We start from the raw sequence: 21,676 nt of genomic DNA, 5'->3' as shown, positions 1-21,676 counted from the left end.
GTTGTGCACCATCTCAAACAAGCAATGTAAATAAAGTGTCCTGAAAAAGCCAAAAAGGACGCTACAGGCACATAAGACAGTGGGAAAATATCTCCAAACTTTTTCTTCATGGGGATTTACTAGTGACTTGTGCTACAATTATTTTAAAACCCAAGACAACGCCCTGATGAAGTTTGTTTTTGTTGTTCATTCTGATAAATTATATTTGTTTTGTATTTAAGGGGGATAGCTTAGGCTGATCCTCATGGGAAGCATCCCAACAGATTCACAGTCAGCAGAAAATGCTGCACGGTGCATTCTGCTGATGTATGGTGAGGTTCACTAGGGGGCAGCAATCATTAGACTACCACATTGTGGTTGCTGATGGAATAAACTGGACTCAGTGAGAGACGGTTGGCTTAAATTCACTCCAAAATACCCGTGAAACAAAGCACAACGCACAAAGACACACTCAAATCATAAAAGATGCCGTTTTATAGTGGTTTATCTGTGACGGTGTCATTTATTTGTTGAAGGAGTCAGGAGGAGGTTGAACGATGTGCTCCTGAGGTGTGGTCAGTTCTGCTGTAATCATAACCAAACAAGCATAAAAGAAGTAAATCTTATTAAAATGTCAGAGATATTTATATAAAATGTTTACCAGGAAATAAGTGACAGTGCACGACAGACAGATCCGCTCAGTCCTGGGCTGGATGCAGGAGATTCGGAATACCAGGAAAACATGACCTCTTCTACTCAAGGAAGGAAAAAACATGTTGTTTAGATATTTTGCACGTACATGAGTTGGTACTCTCTTTCTTCCAAAAACAGGAGAAAGCAGACTTTCTCCCAAGGGAGCCGTAAGTCCTCCTCAAAGCTGCAGGTGTCCTGTGTTTGTATATGAAGTCCTTCAGCTCAGCCACTTGAGATCTCATCGCACGTGCTGAGAAGCTGTTTGTAACATAGGTAACTTCAGTTCAGAGGCAGGACGCTTCAGCATCAATCTGCTGTTTATAGATATTATCACATTAACCCCCTACTAACACTTTACAACACAGATTCCTGCACATGCTGAAGATGTGCACTACACAAACTAAAGGGTTGGTTCACTCAAATGATGACTTTTACCTAATTTTACCGTCATTGGTATATGGCCATGTAGACACTTTGGTTTTATTTATTCAGAATTAGTGGTATTTATCCCCCGACCCCAATTAAATAGAGGTCAGTGGAATTTTGTTTGTGTTGCCCACATTACTGAAAGATGACATTTTTTTTTTTTTTTTTTTTTTTTTACCACCAACTTTTCTTCCCAATATAACTCAGGGCAACACTCTGTAAACAGTTCCCAACAGGACAGGTTTTTGTTGGTAGCGAGTTACAAATGTACCTTCTTTTTTACAACATATTCATTGTGACCTATTAAACATGAACAGTGTTCTGTTTTGTTCCTTTTCCTCTGCCTAAAATTAAAATTTAAAAGATATTTGGGATTGAATTAACTATTTGACTTCAAGGTTCATTTACTGTAGTAGGTGTTTTGAAGCCTTTAATCATATTCTATGATCTTAATCAGCAGATGGAGTTCGACTAGGTGTCATAGAACATTAGATGTTTAAAGTTACATTTTTCTGAGCACTTTGAAGCTGCTGACATCAATATTTTTATATGAAATGAATCAAAAGACTTCCTGTAATGTACCTGTAAAGATGAATACAGAGAGAATAATTAACCAGCTCTTAAATCTCTCGTCACCTCTACTGACCTGTTTTGGCATCTTTCAGCTCATTTTCAGATTTTTACATCCCACAATCTTCAACCTTATGTTCATGCCTTGTTTCTGCTTCCCCTCAAATGGCCAAAAACACCTCTGGTCCACTTTGGAAGGAAAGTTGAGGTGTAAAGTCCAATCATGATCTTGAAAAGACATTGGGACTATAGCAACGTCCACAACAACTGTACACACGAGTGTAATATGATTGAATGCTGTGGAACAGGGGTTAGATTGTTTTGTTACTGGCTGTTTCCAAGGACGGGAATGAACTTGAATGAACCACAGCAATGTTAGAGATGTTTTATGGAATCTACTTGCCATTGGTGTGGCTGGCAGGTAGCTGGTTGTGGCTGTCGACCAAGTCATCAACCACACAGACTGCAAAAAGCAAAGTGAAAAGTTGCAATCTGTAATCATCTCATATTTGCTTGACTTAGGCGAGTATTTGCTGTCATCACATCCCCAACATCCCCACAACAGCTTATTCGCACTGTTTACGCAACCTTTAAAGCGGCTGTGTGCCAGTCACAGCCATCCAAAGATTCACATTAACAAAGACAAGACAAGAGAGAGAGCGCCACACAATCAAGCAAAAGGTCCCTCTTCTCTTTGATCGTCTGACAACGTCCCCCCCAGCTTCTCCTTTCAAAGCCACAGATAGAAGCTCTTTTAAAAAAAACCCGGCCCTGTGGTCGGCTCCACAGAGTCGACGCTCATGTCCGCTAATTGCCGCCTAAAACAAAAGTAGAACCGTTGCACGACTGAGAGATCAAACCAGTTAGGAAGCCTGTGTTCAGAGTCCAGTGGGTACCAATTCAGTGGCGGCTGTCACATGCCAAGAGAACTCTCTTACATAAACGGGTCAGAATCTGAAGAAGTGACCTGCTTCCGTAGCCAAGTGAAAGCGATAAATGAGTTACTAGCAGTCTTGGGAAATATGTCATGAATCATTTTTGCCAAATCAGTAGCTACTAGTGTAGGCTTTGGGTGAAGGTCAGTGATAAAGTAAATATTCAATTTTCACTATGAATGGATCAACGTTAATCCTAGGAAGAACCACACTGGTGCGTTTCCAATGTTTGATTTTCACGTCGAGTCGGTAACACAACCCAAATTGACTTTGAATAAAAAGCCGAATCAAAGACTTAGATCACTCCATCGCAGCCAAGTCTGGATTAGCGTGCCATCGTAAGGTCACGATGTGGCCAACCACTGAGAACGTACACCAGGCGATCAAAGAAAGGCCCGAGCAGAGCTGAGCTGTAAGTTGATAGTGGCGAGGGGTGAGAAGTTGGCAACTATAACTGACGAATCTGTCTGAGCGAATATCACTCACACAAGGCTTCACATTACACGCAAGGCAGGGATCACGTAGCACACATTAAGACTCAAATCCTGGTTTGGCAATAATTATACAGCGCGGCGCACATAATCATGAGGAATTCATGGTGTTTCGTGTTACTTGAGACTTGTTCTCACTGTTGCTTATCATTGTTTTTTAATGCTTTTCGGTAATTAAAACCCCTTTGTTTTTAGCTCTACGTGCCTCTGCTTTAATGGATTTCTTCTACCTGAACAATAATGTTGCAGTTTGAGGACAGTGTAACTGACAAAAAAGTGTTCACGTTGACAGTTTAAATCAGTGATTTTTTTTCTCCTGCAGCTCCTATAAATATGCCCATGTGTCATGAAGTCATTAAGATTTTAGCAGTTATACACAGGAAGAAGGAAAAAACATAAATAATAGATTTTTTTCCTTCAAGTCTTACAGTTGTAAGACTTTTCAGACCACATGTGTAAAATGTTCTGTAAATCTGTAAAGCTCTGTAAAGCCCCAGTTTGTCAGATTTTCCCTCAAAAAAGAAGTACCCTGTGATCTGTGAAGAACCCAGATGGTCATTTCCCAAAAAACATAATGCTGTTCTGAAGATATTCCAAGAATCTTCAAGGACTCTTCCAACCATCTAATCTGCTGACAGTGAAAAAATCATTTATAACCCGTTTCCCACATTGTGCATCTTTTCCAAATCCATACAAAGATGGCAGCCGAAAATGACATATTGTATCTCCTCGCTCAGTTTGTACATGAACCAAAATCAAGCATTTTTACTATCAGTTATATTAGTATACATTGACTCTTGCATGCAAAGTTGTATTGCAGTATTCTGTGTAAAAATACAATATCTTGAAAAGTAGTAAGGACATGTATTTCATTTTTGGCTACCATCTTTGTTTGGATTCGGAAATGTGGGTCACAATCTGGAAACTGGATTACAATTTTTTTCTTTAAGTCTTTAAGGATCCTAATAATATCTTCAGTACAGTAGCAAGTGCATTTATTTTTCAGAAAATTGCTTAGCTCTTGAATGTCATACTGTACATGAAGCACAAGCTGTGGCTCTATCTGTCTATTCTAAATTGAAAGTCATGCATTTGCACCAGTTACATGACAGTACTACAGATGTTTATTTAAATGAGAACAATTTATAAGCCTGAGATGATTTTTTGCATCATCAAAAAGACAAAAAAATAAACACGACATTCTTCAATTCCTAATGGCGTCTGTGTTTTGCTTGTACTGATTCTGTTATTGTTTACATGCATGTGCGGCACACTGTCAGTCCACTACCGGGAAAGGCGTCCAGTCGACTGTTGACAACCAGCTCTACGTGCTTCTCGGAAAAAAGGGAGAGTTGCGTAACTGTATTTGACATCAGGTGTATGTATTATTAGTGCTTTGCTACATCACTCAACGGAGGTTGAAGAAGGAGGGAACTTCTGCTAGGCTTGGACTCATTAATGAGCTGCATAGGATTCATCTGAGTCATTAAACAGAGTAGTAAGATGCATGTTTAGACCTGTGGTAGTAGTGGTTTGGAATTGTAGTTGAAAGAAAGTCACATTCTGCATGTTTTTACAGCTCCTTCATAAATCATACAATAAAAATTGTCTGTTTTGTTGTTGTATTTTTTACAAGGAGATTCAAGGTAAACAGAGACAGAGACAGCAATAAACTTTATCAAGAAATGTATCATTGAGGCTCATCATGTGTCATGATGACATTGTGGGTGTGACTTGACAACAAACTTCTAGGTAGGGGGGTGTTGAAAAGATTCCTGCATCTTCTATCTTTCTTACACACTTGGCTGACTGTAATGATAAGAGACAGCAGTAAGGGTTTGGTCCGGGAGACAAACTGCTTGAGAAATTCGTGTAAATATAGACATTTTCGTAGGCATGCACGTGGTTGATTCAGATAGTGGAGCTCTACAGTGAACTTTTATGTATCACTGCTTAATGTCTATATGTTTATGGTATCATTATAACATTCCTGCATGACTTCTGAGACTTTAAAAGTAGTTTGTGGTGCTCATTATTCATTTTTGGAAACCATGAAGACCACACTTTGCATATTTTATGGAATCTTTAACAATATGGTACAAGCAGCTTTTATGATGCATTATGAATCATAGAAATGACATATGTCTTTTTAATCAGGGTATGTGAAATCTTGGTTGCCCCTACCAAAAAAAAAAAAAAAGCTTATCTCCTGCTTTCCACCCATAGTTAATAAGTTCACATGAGTACAGGATATTCCGAGCATGAGAAATAATAACATTACTGCACCTTTGCCTCCGAAATTGCATTTGAGGCAGTAAACTCCGCCCACTCGGTATTTAAACCCACAATGTCACCAGGCGCTCAGCTTCACACTGGAGAACTTGATCTTGACCAACACGTTTGGATACATGAGAAAAAAAGTCTTAAACTAAACAGAGATTTTGAGTTTTAATCAGAGAAGGTAAGACCTGTCTTTATTATCATTATTAAAATGTTTAAACAGGTTGAATACTTAAAAAAATAAAAATTGCATATTGGGTTTATAGGTGTATATTTGCACGTTTTTAGGAGTTTGTGTGAATCCTTTGCAGAAGCTTATGTGGATGTCATGAAGTAAGGATCTATAAGCAGAAGTTTTGTGGTGGGGTGGGTGGGTTTTAGAGCAGGTAATGTGATTTAAAAGTTCCTCATTTGCTCTAAAAGGAATGAAATGTGCGCTCTTTTTCTCTCTCTCTCACTTCTGTCTATGATCAGCAGGTTAATTGATCTACTTTCTCTAACTTCTTTTTTTTTTTTTCTTTCTTTTTTTAAGGTTTCATCTGCAGTTTCCTCTGCCAAGTCTGGATATCTGAATCCGGCATACACTTTGAGGATTTAGTTTTTCTTTCTTTTTTTTTTAAGTGCAGTATTTATTTTGATTTTTTTTTTTTTTCCCACACTTGGGATTTAAACTGCGCCCAGTTGGTGTGGTCTCCCCCTCCTTTCTCAGAGAGGGTGTAAAGTAAAAGCTGGCCCGGAGATGCAGTCCTCTCTCCCGCTTACTTTGTATTGCATCAGCCTGCTTTCCCTCCAGCAGCTGCAGGCGCTACCGGCTCAGGAGCGGCCCGGCACGAGCAGGTAAGAAACAGGACTTATTATGACTTTATTAAACACATAGACCCGATCCAAGACTCTGATTGGCCGGGCTGCTCTCTGTAAACAGCTTGTTTAATCCACCTGGGAGTTATTTTCAATATTAAACTATTGCACTATTGGAGCTGCTCACTGAGCAGTTTCACAGGTTGGTGTTAAAGCGCAGTATTCAACTCTTTATTAAATGTTAATTTGCTATAATGTCGTTATTGGATGTTAAAATGATTGGTCAAACTTGAACTTTTTCAATGACAGTACTATAAATGTTTGTTAAGCTTTGTTTAAACCTCACATCTTGTTCATGATTCAAAAATTAGTTATTTTTCAATGGACTCAAACCTGTCACCTTTTTTATTATTTTTTAATTTTTTAATCTAATGTACAGTTTAAATGTCTCGGTTTAGTTAGTTTATGCACAGGTGCCTGTCGAATAAATCACATGTGTGTTTAGAAGTGAAAGTGCTGTGTGTGTTGTTGTGTCGGGCAGATAATGGATAATGTAGACAGCAAGGTCAAAGGCTCTCCCATGATACAGTAAAGCAGTTTCTCCTTGAGATAAGCCCTGCTGAAGAGCAGATCAGCTGCGGAAAAACTGGCATTGATGCTTCATATAAAGATTATTATTTAACACATCCAAAAGAGCTTGTCAAATTCTACTTATTTAAAGAAACACTGTAAGCCTATTAGTAAAATAGGCTATAAAGTAGGCTGAAGTGTTAAGTAATCGATATTAAGGTCATACGGGTCAGATTAGTTTTGAATTAAAGTGTGAAATGTGTCTTAAATTGAGCATTTGACAGCAGATCAAGGCTCAATGTGACCCAGATTTGACTGCCAGTGAATATGTAATCAGTTCACTGGCATCCCTGTTGCGGTTAATCTGTATTTGATGAAGTTCTTTCTAGTTTCTTAACATTTTTCATCATGATTCTCTCTTTTCCGCACCTTTGTTCACCTCCAACTCTTGATGCCAGCAGCCGTCACACGAGTCACTGTTTATAGAGGTATAGTTTAGTTTAATCTCCCTGTGATTTGCATAGAAAACTGTTATTTCAGAGGTGGGAAAACCAGTTTGTCCCAAGCCAGAAACACCAGCATTGTAAGAGATCTTGTTAGAAACTGAGTGGCACCTGTACTTTTCCATCCCTTAAGTGGCAGAGCTTTTAATCACAAAGCCCAGCATAAGACGATATTAGGCCACAACAAAACAGGCAGTGTGATTACTCATAGTCCCACCTACACACACACACACACACACACACACACACACACACACACACACACACACACACACACACACACACACACACACACACACACACACACACACACACACACACACACAGTCATGATGTGTGTGTGTGGGAGGCCTGCCAGCGATGCAATACATGTGTGGAGTTGCACTGTTGGGGAGCAGTGAGGAATGTGGATGAGTCGGTGTGTGAATGCCCTCTTCTGGTGGATTTTGGATCCACAGCTGCTGGGTCAGTGTTAGTAGTCTGATGGAGAGGTGCACTCAGTGACTGAGAGATCATGAATACTACAGTGGTGTGATAGGTGGTCCTTGGAGGAAGTGATGACATAGTTAAAAGCAACTATTGATGCTTTATTATGGGATTTTTTTTTTACATTTACCTATATTTGAGCTTCTTAGAGCACTTGGGCATATGAGACCCCTGTTGGTGATTTTCATGATTTTCTTCTTTTTTTTTTTTTTTTTTTTTTTACACAATAATTCTTGGAAGTCAAGAGAATTATTGTCACAAACTTCATGAAATAGTAATCCCTGAGTAAATATTATAAATGAATAGAAAAAGGAGCACATTCTCCTGGGTGGGCCCCTTTAGCTGATGCGTGTTTGTGTTACAGTATAATTGCCTGTGTTGTAGTTATAATAGAAACAATAACTGAAACACAAACAGTAAACAACAAGTGTAATCACATAAGATATAGGAAAGCACTTAAGATCTAATAAAACAGTATGAGGAGATCAGGGGGTTATTTTTTTCCTCCAGGTGGGCTTGCTAATGGCCATACCTGTCATGACTGTGTGACCGTAAGTCTTTTAACGGTTGAACACCTGCTGCTGAAATCTAACCGAAACGAAAGGAAGCAAGGCTCCTGTATCCGCTCAATGTTTGCGTTGGCCTCCTTCATTGCACCTGCCCAGCACTAAAAAAACCCATTATTCTCATCTTTGTTTGAAAGTGTCATCATTGTAGTTTGAGAGCTCTCTGTTGGTGAGACAGTGTGATTTATTAGAATACAGTGGTAACTGTACTATTAAACTGTCCCATATCTCATCAGCACATTCATTAATGTCCCTGTCCCCAGTGTAGCTGCTGATAAGGCATTCAGATTGTTTTGATTCTTTGTACTTGCTTGTCTTCCAATTACATTTAGCCTTCGTTTCATTTTTTCGGGCATCTGTTTCTTGACTCCAACTAGTCTTTCTTAAAATAAACCTGACTTAGGCAGTTCTCAACAAGGCTCAAAATAGGATGTGAACATCGTTACCTACTTATTTTCATCAGAACAGGGTAATTTGATGACTTTTTGGTGTGTTTTCCCATTTTTTCCTGTTGTGGAAAGGCCAGTTCCCTGTTCATGGATGTTTTTGTTGCTATTGACTGTATGAAGGGTCAGGACAGCCTCACCCAAAAGGTATAACCTCAACCTCAATTTGTCAATGCACCCCAGCCAATCAGCAGCCCCAAACGCAGAAACAAACTAACAATCCCTCATTGCCATGAACACCATTGTCCTCTATTGTCACCATCCATTTCAAAAGCAACACAGTTTGGAATTGAATCCAGGACTTTGTGTAGCACTGAAATACTTTCTTCTCCGACAGCCTTGAGGCCTTTTTTACATGAAATTGAGTACTTGTAGTGAGAGGCTCAGAGTATTGTTGAGCATGTAGATATGCTAACTAAAGGCCTACAGTTGGGCACTGCAATTGTATAAAGACATTTAGCAGTGTAGCTGATCATAGCCTATACAAATAGATTTCACTCTGACAACACAGTGAGATATTTCCCTCCTCTGTCACTCCTTCATGCCTAACGACTCTCCAAATGTCTCTTTGCACACCCCTAATAAATGTCCTGTTTGGTTTTTATTAGGACAGCAAATTCTTGCTGTTCTCTTAACTCCAAAGAGCACGTCCTGTTCTGTTACCAACACACGCTGACAGGCGGATAATAACAGACAGGACTACTCTACAGGTTTTTTTCTACCTCTTGGATGCTGAGTATGTCTGAGCTCAGACGTCTGTAATCCTTCCCAGTTCTGTGGTTTTGTCCATGTTGTCCCGATGTGTCCTGATAAGGACACGACAAAAACCACAAAGATGCTGTTACAATGCCTGATGGGAGCTCGCCAAACAAGGAAAAATTGCATGTTCCTTGGATCATAGGCAATGCACACCCTTCATTGTCGCTTTACATAACATCTTGAGGGGTTTTTTGTACGGGAAAATAGCCGGAGTCTGAGCCAAACAACAAGTTAAATATGGCTTTAGCAGTGAAGCAGCTTTATAATACAGATTCCTGAAGTGGGAAGTGGCTCATTGCTTCGAGACAGACGACATGTAAAGCTGATTTGTGGTCAGGCTTTTCTTACATCAGCCCAATCTGCTTCTACTCTGCCTGGACCAGGGTATGATGACATGAAAAACCAGTCCTTGTGTATATGGTGTGGGTACAAGTGTGTTTGCCTATTTTCAGGGCCAAATAAAGTCATGTTTTCCCCCCCAAACCATTTATTAAATCATTAACCAACTCTTGAAAGCAGTGATTTGAACAGTGTGGGTCTCAGACATCCAACGTAGATACTCTTAACATAATATTTACCTGAGAAACAGACTAAATTAATCTCACACAGGGTGGCTTCCTGCCTTGTTGATGATCCACTCATGTGGTTAGCTTTGGGTCCGTCTTTTTGATTTGCTATCTCTATTCTGACATGTTTACACCTCATGAAGGAACAACACGAACTACGTACTGTCACTTTATCCCTTCTATATTCTCAGAAAACCACTTTCATGCTTGCATAATGATTGAAACCAGGATTCCCTGTATTGTAAATCATCTCAAGAGAGGCCACTTCTTGTATGTCTTCTTTAATTTGTTGCATGTTGTAAACAGACAGTTTGGCTCGGACTCATGGATATATGAACAGCATAAACAGTGTTCATATATCCAGTCTCCATGGGGGTCAATCTGCCCAAACCCAGGCTGAAGTTGTAAAAGGAAGAAAGCAGGGACCAAGCAGGCAGAGAATTCCACTGTGGATTAATAACTAAGACCTAAATTCCACCCTCCACATCCTTAAAGAGCAGGTTTCCGCTCCACACAGTAAGCCACACCGTTGTGAAGGGAGAGGAAGCCTGCTTTTGTTTTTGTGAGTTGTGATGGTGAGTGTTTTGTCTACTCACATCTCAATGATGGGGTTTCAGAGGAGACATAAACAGTAGCTTTTAACTTTGGAAGCCTGTCAATTGGTGTCATTTCCAAACTGTTCTAAGTACACTGAATGTCAATTCCTGCTTGTATTAAGCAAATCATATCCCACTGATGAGGTTATGAAAGAGGAAGTGCTACCAAACAAGTAAGACCAGTGTTTCGTGTTTAACAAATCACCTTTCATTTATTTTTGTCCTCAATGCTCCCCACTATTATGTAGTGGGAGATTACAATTGAATGGGCCATAATTACTCCTGATTAAGGGCACCCTTGGACCATGAAGTGCATCTAGGGTTAGGGTTAGAGATGGCTTACCCCTTCTCATGGGAGCTGAACCTTAGACTCCAGCTTTGATTTCACACTTAAAAGCAGCAATGTAGCCCACTGCAAGGTCAATACAGAAGTAAAACCAAACAAGGCAGCACAAAGGGATCAGCTCAGTGTTTTATCGAACTGTAAAATCCCTAGAAATCATCTTCAGTCAAACGGAATTTTAGCTCAAAGCTCTTAAGTTAAGACCATTCAAGGCATTGAAAACCACAGAGGGTTGAACATTTAAAGACAAAGAAGCTTGGATATCTTTGATCGTCTGCCAATCACCGATTTCTATTACTGTTGGCATGTAGGATTAGGCACTTCATTGCCAAATTTGCCTATTTTGTGAGATCAAATATGGTACACTGAAATGGTTGTCCACTTCAAGATTTTTTTTAAACTCCTGGAAGACAATCATGTCCAGTCCAAAGTCTTTTTTGAAGAGGAACTGCTTCTGGGCAGGCTGACTCAGGACTAGGCCCTGACTTTGCCCTCCATTGCATTAAAAATTTTCTGTTTACTATTACAGAATTAAGTACTATATTACATTGCATTAAATCAAAGATATCAGGCTTTAAGTGAGATAAGAAAGAAAGGCATTGCATTTGAAATCTTAAAAAGTGAACAACCAAATGCTGAACAAGACTTTTTAGGCACATTGTCATGAACTGAAAACACACTGAAATAGCGACACTACGGCTACACCTATACTCTGTGAGTCTGGGGTAATGCCATGTTTACATTACCTAACCAATCTTGTCGCCTTGGTCGTGACTTATCAATCACAATGTAGCCATGCCATAAAGCTTACCCTGTTTTATCATCAAATTTAAGTTAAATGGGACAATAATTTACAAAATCAACATCATTCAGTATTGAATAAGACTTAAAACTAGCAACTGAAACCATAAACACATAAATCAAGTGAGAAATAGGTTCATTTTCCCATAGACTTCCATACAATCAGTACTTCTTTTTAAGCTAGTAGAGTCGCCACCTGATGGCCATTAAAGAGAATGCAAGTTTAAAGCACTTATGCCGTTGCTTCATTTCTCAGACCCTGAACTACCTCATGGAACAAACATCATCAGCAACCTTTATCCTCACTCTTCCAAGAGGTATAATTCTTTGTAATTTTTGTTGTAGTACAGTCATATGGTCTATGTGGCCATCTGCCAACCAGTTCAGATGTCGTTACGGTGAATGGTTAGGCCTCAGGACAGCATCCTTATTTGGGGTAGACTTAGATGCAGACGTGCAAAACTGCAAAGCCTGGTCCAGCGTGAGGGTTGCAAGAGATGATGTTAAACTGGGTTGACCTCATAAAACAGCAGTTAGGGAGATAACTCATAGACTTGTGTGTTTCTCACCAGGAACAAAGCTGAGGAACAAAAAGCAGTATTTATCTGTCTAAGTTGCTCTGACAGGGCCATTAGTTAAATAAGTGCACCACATTCAGCTCCCAAGGATGTTAACCACAATGATAAAGAGGTCAAAGCGCTGATGTCATGGATTCCAAAGTGGCAGCTTCTCTTACATTACAACCTCTTCTCTACAGGGTTGTCTATTTAATCTCTCATATCCTCTATCTAACAACAAGTGTTTCCACTTTTGACAGAATAAGTCTCTTTTGCACTTACTTTGAACTATTCAAGTCCAGAATTCAAAACATAAAAAGGAGTAGCCTACACTACAAATTACAATTCTGCCTGGTCGTATAGAAGAATAAAGACAGAATAAGAAATACATAAATTGTCACCAGTTGTAAATTAAACCTTTAAACATTCTTATGATAGTGTACATACAAATGGGGCACCCATCCAAGTCAGACTCAGAAGGGCAAGTTGGTGCAGGGCCTTGTGACCCATGTGAGAAACTTTCCAGTACAGTCAAATGTAACTTCTGACCAGGTGGGTGTAACTTGGTGATGTGGCACCACGGCACACCAAGTCCGTCCTGGAAATAGTGCTTGCCACTGTGGCATTACACAACTATTTATTCAGCAACTGCCACTGTTGAACAGCAGGTCTTCTACAGACTACCAGACCTGCCAGCAGTGAGCTTGTAGCTGAACTGGCTGAATAAACCAAAAGCATCACATTTCAGAGAGGAATCCCAAACCCACCATAGCACAGACTGTAAAAGAAGCTTTCTGTAACCACAGAGGCATTTTGATGTCTCACATTTTAAACTCTTAGCATGAGTAAGGATCCAGTGCTCGTGGTGAAATAACACAAGTCAGCATTTCACAAGTGGAACACACTTTTTATAATTAGATCAACAGTGGCTGCTGCCTCTGAGAACAAGGGGAAAAAGTGCCAAACCTGATGCTGTGGAAGATTTTTTTTTCTTCAACAAACAAACATGGATATATTTGCCCTGAGGCTTTATTTACAAAAGAAGAAGCTATTTCTAAAAATGAACATATTTGTCCTTTTTGTCCATTGGCTGCCAGGGACAACAGCACTTTGCTATTTACTTCTCCTCAGCATCAGCAGTGGCGATGGGTTAACACTCAGGGACTGGAGTCACACTGTGCTGTACAAACACAGCAGTGACAGTTCAGTGAGGAGCTGCAGGGTCAAGTTGTGAGAAGCAACTGTCTCTGTCAAACAATGAACAGATGGTGAGTTGGTCGGCACTGTTTGCTGAACGGCCTGTACCCACTGGTCCACCGTACTGCATAACATGTCCATCTTAACAGGTCATTGACTCTTATGTGTAGTCTTAGACAGCCATTTTCACAAAGGATCTCACTGGAGTATTTTTTTTAAGTGATAGTTTGTATTAGTTTTTATTTGGCCAAATTGTAAGATATCAGGATTTGTGATATCTGCCTCCATCCCAAAATAATAGAAGTCAATTTAATTGTGTCTGTGGTGCCCAAAGCGATGAAAAGTGACACTGGAACAATTAATATGCAACTTCTCTTTCCCAGAACAATATCTTGGTTCCTATGAATAATCCACAGACATCACTGTAAACATTTTTTACTGGAACTACTTTCTACTATAAAAATATAATCCTAAAACAAATAGATTAGCATCAGATGATGTTCTCTTCTGGAGCCCATCAGCACCACGGAGAATTAGCTGGCCCTGCTAAATTTCCCATAGCTACTGTTTGTTGAAACCCATCTGGGCATTAAAATGCAGCGAGGTGCAGGTTTTGATTGTATAATGTAATAATTGAGGCTGACTCAGAGCACATGTTGTTTTAGTCAGCATGCGAAAAGCCATTAACTCTTACACTGTGCATTAAGAGATGAGCATGATGTCCACGTGGATGGGTGACTGTGCAGAGAGCCACTGTGTTCAGACAGTAGGCAAAAATTATGTGTTTATCAAAGCTGCTTTGTACCGCCAACCGGATTACTGCATAATTACCAGCTGCCCTTGCAACTTAAGTTGTTATTGTAACAAAGCTGACCAGTGGATACTAATCTCGACTTCTTATCCACAAACTTATTTATCCTGTTTTATCTATATTTTATTCATGGATGCACTAATAACTAATATGTTTCTATGTATTTGGACAGTGTTATTGGCGGTGTGTCAGTAAATGAATGAGAATCACATACATCCAGGATTCATTTTCACCTGATTTCCTTTTTCTCCTTAGGCTGGATCTCCTCAACAAGCTCATCGACCAGAGAGAGGATACAGCCTTGGCTTCAGGAGGCCAGACTAACATCGCCGTCCCCTCCTCAGCACCAAGCCAATCCCTAAAATGGCTCTCCAGTTTGCTCAGACACCCCCCGGCCTCAGGAGTGAGAACAGCCTCTCCCAGCCTGGCATGGGCAAAGCCCGCTGACGCTTCGCAGATTGAGCGGAGTGCACCGAGAGCTCGTCGCCATGCCCACTCAGGATCGAGGGGGGGTCACCACTACCCCCAACATGCCCAGCTGATGAGAGTGGGTTGCGTATTGGGAACCTGCCAAGTGCAGAACCTCAGTCACCGGCTCTATCAGCTCATTGGCCAGAATGGCAGGGAAGACTCATCCCCCATCAACCCCAGGAGCCCCCATAGTTATGGATGAGTTAGTTGACTCCTCCAAATACCCCCAGCAAGTCTATCTATATTTCCACTTATTTATCTTTTAATGTATTACTGATAGTTGTTGCATTAGATTTTGATGTAGACCATAACTTTTGTTTATCTATCTCATAGTGACAATTATACTCTGTTGTGCCTCTCTACTTTTTGTGCTGAGAAACGAATTTGAGGAAAAGAATTCAAATTCAAGATCATAACCCCCTGTTTGAGTTCTCTCACCACCCTGAGAACACTTGCCTTTTGAAGGATCGTCAGGCCTCTTCAGCGTCTTTCCTGAATGCTCAAAAGAAGCCAAGAGGCCTCTGTTTGACACCTTAATCCTGTTAATGTAAGAATGACGGCTTGTCTTCAACACCATCCAATGGCCTGGTCCTGTCTGCCAACTGACCTCCCCAGCGGTGGTTATCCCTCGGCTCATTGATCAAACACTTAAGCCCCTAATGTGGATTTCATCTTGCACTCAGTGCCAGAGCCCTGTCAAAACCAATGTATCCCCAAAGACCTTGTGAAATGACCCAATGAACCCTTTTACCTCTTTTTTTTGCCCCCCTTTTTGTCCTTCATCACACCCCCAACTTTGGAACTCCCAGGTAATATTACACCTGCATAGACAATGTCAACATGAACACTGACATCCCAGGAACAGTCCAGTTTTCAGTTGATACTGGGAATTTATACCACGTTGGTCCAAGAATGTCACACAGCAGGACTTAATGTTTCAGGACCACAGTTTACATTTGAAACCCGCCATGGTACTTGGGTTACAGAGTTTAAGAGCAGTCTGAGTCAGGATCTAACCACATAAACTCTGCTGAAAAAAGAAGAGGGTCACTACCCAGTGCATTGAAAGGAATCTACAGAGAAACTGAGTTCACAAAGGATCAGTTTCAATGTTGCATTATAGTGGCTGGTTGGCTGACTCAGTAGGTGGCAAAGTGAACCTTGGAGCCATGGTTCAGTACTCCGTCGCACCACTGCAGGCATTTTCCCTCCCTGGAGGCGAAGTATGAAATATTAGCCCTTTCACGTGATTCATAAGTTCTCCCTGCAAGTCAGGACTTTGGGTTGACAGCAGTTTAATAACTTGACCTAATCACTTCAGTCTTATGTACCGCCACAACAGGGGATGGGGGGCCCTGAGCCTCCCATGGTCTGCAAACTCAACAAAAATACATAAATATAAAGAGCAAGACATGTGGCTGTAACACATTTGGAGACATGCAACCTTCAAGTTTGCAGATATTGAAGGGGTCAGTTTAACAAAATTACAATAAAACCTATTTCCCATAATTTCACCTTATGTTTTGCAGATTTTACAGAGCAAGCTGACATCTTATTCTGGTAATAGATGTTACAGTTGACTTAAAAATAATAAAATGCTATGAGCACCATGGAAATTCCATTAACTTTTATTGTATACAATGTTCTCCAATAAGTTGGGGGGGGAGGCTGAAATCTAAAAAACAGAAATCCCAAAACGGGTTTTATTTTATTGCCTCGGCAAATAAAACCAAAACTAAGTTTGTAATAATACATTCAGGGGTACCTGAGAAATGTAATTTGGGTGAACTCACTGTACTTCTTAGCCACAAAAAAAAGCCAGGGGCCAATCAGGGGTTTTTGGAAAACCCCATTTTCAAATGAGAGAAAGACTTTCAAATGCCTTTATTTCCATACCTTGCCCAGTTGGAAGGTATAATAGGGATCTGGAAATTTGCAAATCCCTTAACAACAAGTGTAGTCTTTAAATAAAACACAGTTGTCTACATTACAGGGATTTTGTAATCAGAATAAATAACAAAACGACAACTACCACTTACAATTCCCATAGGCGGTACTTGACAACACCTTGTACTTTACACGAAATTCCGTTCACATGTTGTATGTTAAATGGGTTTAAATTAGTCCTGAGGCCAAAAGCGCTACTGTTACATTGTGGGTTTCCAATGAGAGACCACAGGGACCAAAATTATAGGTGCATGAATGCCCAATTTCAAATATGTACACAAAAAAATAGAGTAGGATCAAAAATACATGGCCTGACATTTCCCTTTCTCTATTTGTGTCTGTCTCTGAAATGGTGGGTGGATGTTACACCGAGAATAACTGAGGTCAGGCTTTCCTCATCAAGAATCCTAAAATTTGACTTAAACTGCAAAACATTTCTATAAAATTCACATTTCTGTAGAGAAACACAATTACAATACATATTATTTACATAGTTGTAAACATCTATTCCAAGCCTTTACTATGTGGTAGTCTGATCTTAACATGCAGAGGGTTTTTATTGTAGGAATACAGGCCAAACTGTTGGCCGACTTTTGATTTCACTTAGATTAAATTAATATTTTTTTTAAATTAACTTTTTTCAATCACACGAGTATCTATTTTAGGCTTTGTTGCTCTGTATATGATATCACAAACATGAAAATTGGTATTCCTAAAAAAATAGCATTAGTTGAAACTCACCAAATACCTGGCAATACTTGACAAATTGAGTGATTTTACAGTATGTGATCTACATCATATAATAATGTGTTCTTTTATATCTTAATCTGTGTATGCCTGATTTTTTTCCTTGTGTCTTTTGCTTTATTCTTTTTCATCAACTGTTTCTTTTTATATTTAGTCTCTCTGCCCCATCCTGCCTCTCACCTTGAGTTCACAGGGTAATAATCGGTGGTTCCTTAGTCTTAAGTCTAATCTGTTCAAAGGCTTGCTGAGGTGAAACATGCCATTCTCTCTGCTGTAATGGAGCTAATCAATGTCTCGTGACGGATCATTAAAAGGCTTTTCAAACGCTGAAAACCCTGGTGGATCTCTCTACTTTTTAAAAAATGTCCTATTTCTTTTTGAGCTGCTTTATCAGGACACTTATCTCCTGTGTTTGATCTGTGCTCTGGTCCATTGTGCCCACAGTCTTCTTGCGCAGTATGTTCTTGTGACGTCTGACATTGCGTCACATCGAGTTGTGTGAGTAAACTGTGCACGACCGCTAATACCTCCCCATACGTGTCAAGAAAAAACATCCAGAGCTCTTGTCGCGCTCTATTGCAAAGACACACAGGAATGAGTGCAGAGTTGGTTTGTGAAATGTTTTTGTTAGGTTTGTAAGATACAGTAGATCCTGGTAGATCTCAGTAGGTTTGTATTTACTGATCACATGATCTCCTTTAGGGTCACAGGAAAGCACTTTAATGCAAAAAACACGTGTCGATAGTTTCTCACAACTTGAATTTCACTCATTGTAATGAAATTGTGAAAGATGGATGAGGTTACCCTTGTAAATGTATTTGAGATTGTTTGTGAGTGTGTTTGAAGATGTCAGTGCACTCCATGTGGCGTCAGGATGACTGTGAAAATTGCGTGCATCTGTGAATATATATATATATATATCCCGCCAAATTATTTAAAGAAAGTTATGTATTTAAGTTATCTTTGTATGTTAATACTTGTATGTCACCAAAGACTATTTATCTCATCTTTTCCACTGTTCCTGTCCTACACAAAAAAAGAAAAACAGTCTGAAATGTAGTTAAAATGTTACTGTTTGACGCTGTCCTTCACTCTGTAAAATAAAGAACTATACTGTAGTAAGATGGAGTATAGAGCATGATTTCAGTGTATGTGTGTGTGTATGCATTCACAAAGGCATGCATAATAGAAATTAAATTCTCACTATACCCAAATGAGGTTCCAATTTCTCTTTAAAGATATATTATTCAGTACACTTAGAAAAGATAGAAAAGATCCTTTCTATTCATTACCACCCTCCTCCACATTACTGTGCCCTTAAAAAACTGCTGTGACCCAATTGTCCCCAAAGAAGTCAATCATTAACTCAATGAATGACAAAACAGACAGCTCTAATGGGGGCCAGGGGGAAGTGTGAATGAAACATTAAGAAACATATGATCGGGTCATGGTCTGACAGCAGCTACATTAGCGGTAAAGGTCGACCGACTGGACAGAGTTAATGAGTGACAGGGGGTTTGGTGAACAGCAGATCAGCTATTGGTTCTTTCAGCATCCGGTAAAAATGAGGAGAGGGAAGACATGGAAGGTTTTAAGAATTCATACATTACCACTCAAGAGCAGATTTATTAATGTTTGAAACCGTTTCTCTGGCAGCAGGAACATTCGGCTGATTTAACCGTTTGAATCTGAATGTTTCACTCGTTCCCTTCAAAGCTTTCCTTAAGTGGCTTCAAAGTTACAGCAGTGAAGGCATTTTTTCCACACTGATTGACCACATCATCACATACCAATGCTCTGCTTGTTCCACCACTTCACTGAAGCTACAGATGGATGATAAATGAGAGGAGAAATTAAGATAAACGAACATCTCTGTAAGGTGTCTCCACAACAGTTTCATTTCTATTGGTCCTCCAAGTCTCTTGAACTCTACGGGAGGGATGAACCATAGGTTTTCAGTTGAGTTAAGAGCTAGTGACAGTCAGTATGAAGGCCATAGCGTGTAAAAACATTTACTAACCACTCATGCTTTGCGACGGCCAAGCAGTAGTTTTTAATGCTGAAATTAACATGGCAATATGCTCAGAATGACAATGCTAACACGAACTGTGTCAAAAATCAAACCCTCATCCACTTATTCACTACTCCCGATATACCAGACACTTGGTAGATGACTATAAGATAATAAAATGATATTTTGGGCACTTAAACATTATCATTGTGGGTTTGTTGGTAGAAGGGTTGTAAAAACTTTGGTCTTCTTGTAGCGCTTGGTAACCAATTAAAAGTGGGTCACCAAAATAATTGGGATTCATCCTCTTTGCCCAATAATATCAGTACCAAATTTCATGGTAATCCATTCCATTGTTGTCAAGACATTTCACTAAAAAAACTAAACGAGAGGAAAAATCTGAGGATCACCGGAGTTAGTAGTATCCATCCTCTGGGGACCATGAATATCTACAAGATTTTATGGCAATACATCCAACGGTTTTTACTGATATTTTAGTCTGAACATACACAAAGAGGTAGACTGACTAACTGACACTGCCATTCCTAAAGCCATGCTAAATTTAAAATACATTTTCCTTGCAATCAGCTGAATTTAAACTGAAGGGACAGAATTTGGCCCAGAAGTTGCAATGCTCCCTCTCGCCACTTCGAGGCGGTTTCACAAGGCCCTTCTAAGGCTTTTAAAACTTACCTACACAAATCAGAAAGACACATTTCTTCTCAGTGTTTATGTTTCGTCCTTGCTCCTTGCTGTTATCACTTTGCCCCTACATTTTATCGCTATTTAAATAACAAATACAACAAAGGCCACTAGCATGAGTTATGTCATATCGTCCTGCCGGCAGCTGATGTATGTCAACCTGCAGAAATTGTGTCACATGCCAGTGATGGATATATTCTCACATTTACAATTTAGTTTTTTCAAAGTCTTGAGGTGATGAAGTCATGGGTGGTTTTAATGAAATGAATATTATATTAAATCAACATTCTTGTAGATCCCCCCTGCCTTTTGTCAGCAAAACAAAGTAACAAGGTCCAAGTTATTGAAAGCAAACAAATGATGTTGTGCGTCAAAAGCTCGCTTACCGAAAACCACAAAGTGAATTCTTGGTGAGGTCAAGTGACTGTAGATAGATGACTTATTGCAGTGATTTCTAACCTCGTGAAAACTCACAGGAGGCCGGAGATCTGGTTCATGTTGCCTGATGGAAAAACACAGAAATATCCAACAACATTTTACACGCAGCAGATCTGCACCAACCTAAGGCCAGTAAAATGTTTCAGTGGAATGCAGACATATATACAAAGTGTAAATCAGAAGTGTGACACTAACATTACGGAAGGAAAAGTGGATGAAGAGAGAGATGGCGAAGGAATTCCTCTACAGGAATTTTGTACAAGCTCTGTGGCCCACTTCTTTAGATCCACCTAACTGGTGCAAGTCTAGATCTTTGTCCTTCTCAGTATAAATTCAGGTTCTGAACAGCTTTCATAGAGGTCTTGGATTTTGCTGTAGATAAATGCTGCAAACAAGGTAGATCTTTTTCCTGTCTAATGTCCAAAATGATAGCCATTCAAAGTCATGCTAATTAGTTCAAATCCTCCAGGCCCTTTCCACACATCAGCATACATCTTTGTCAGTATGTTGGTAACTATTACAGACAGTAAGTATACCATATATCTGGGGTATTGCAGCTAGTATATAATACAATAATATACTTAAAACATATTGCATTATCAGGAAAATATAGAATATATGTCAATCAAACTTTGGAACACTACTACCTATTAAACTTAAGCTAATTAATATCTAATATGACCAATGACAAACTAATAGAGACTAATCACCCAACTCTGCAGTTCCCCTCAGGTCTATAGAGCATTTCTAGGATCATTTACCTCATTATTTTGATTTTAAGGCCCACAACTTTAACTTATGTTAACTCTCACCACTCCACCATCACATCACTGTATCATAGGCAGCTGATTTCAGTGAAAAAGCTCTGATGAAACAACTATCGGCTACCTGCCCAGTACAAAAACAGTAGACAGATAAAATTAGACACTAGCAGGTGAATATAGTGGAGCATTTAGCAGCAAAAGAGACAGATATTTCCCTTAGGAG

General features: G+C 39.6%; 1 protein-coding gene across 1 annotated transcript; it reads left to right on the top strand.

Moving 5' to 3' along the window:
• The first annotated feature begins 5,479 nt into the window (after positions 1 to 5,479).
• On the top strand, positions 5,480 to 18,656 carry adm2a (adrenomedullin 2a). Its single transcript, XM_062443935.1, has 3 exons — positions 5,480 to 5,555; positions 5,907 to 6,211; positions 14,629 to 18,656. The coding sequence occupies exons 2-3, from the start codon at positions 6,114 to 6,116 to the stop codon at positions 15,044 to 15,046; spliced, it is 516 nt and encodes a 171-aa protein (XP_062299919.1). The 5' UTR covers positions 5,480 to 5,555; positions 5,907 to 6,113; the 3' UTR covers positions 15,047 to 18,656.
• The last annotated feature ends 3,020 nt before the right edge of the window (positions 18,657 to 21,676 follow it).

This window comes from Scomber scombrus, chromosome 22 (assembly GCF_963691925.1).
Source record: "Scomber scombrus chromosome 22, fScoSco1.1, whole genome shotgun sequence".
In the NCBI taxonomy this organism is placed as follows: Eukaryota; Metazoa; Chordata; class Actinopteri; order Scombriformes; family Scombridae; genus Scomber; species Scomber scombrus.
The sequence above is the reverse complement of the archived record's forward strand: the minus strand, read 5'-3'. Positions and strand labels throughout refer to the sequence as shown.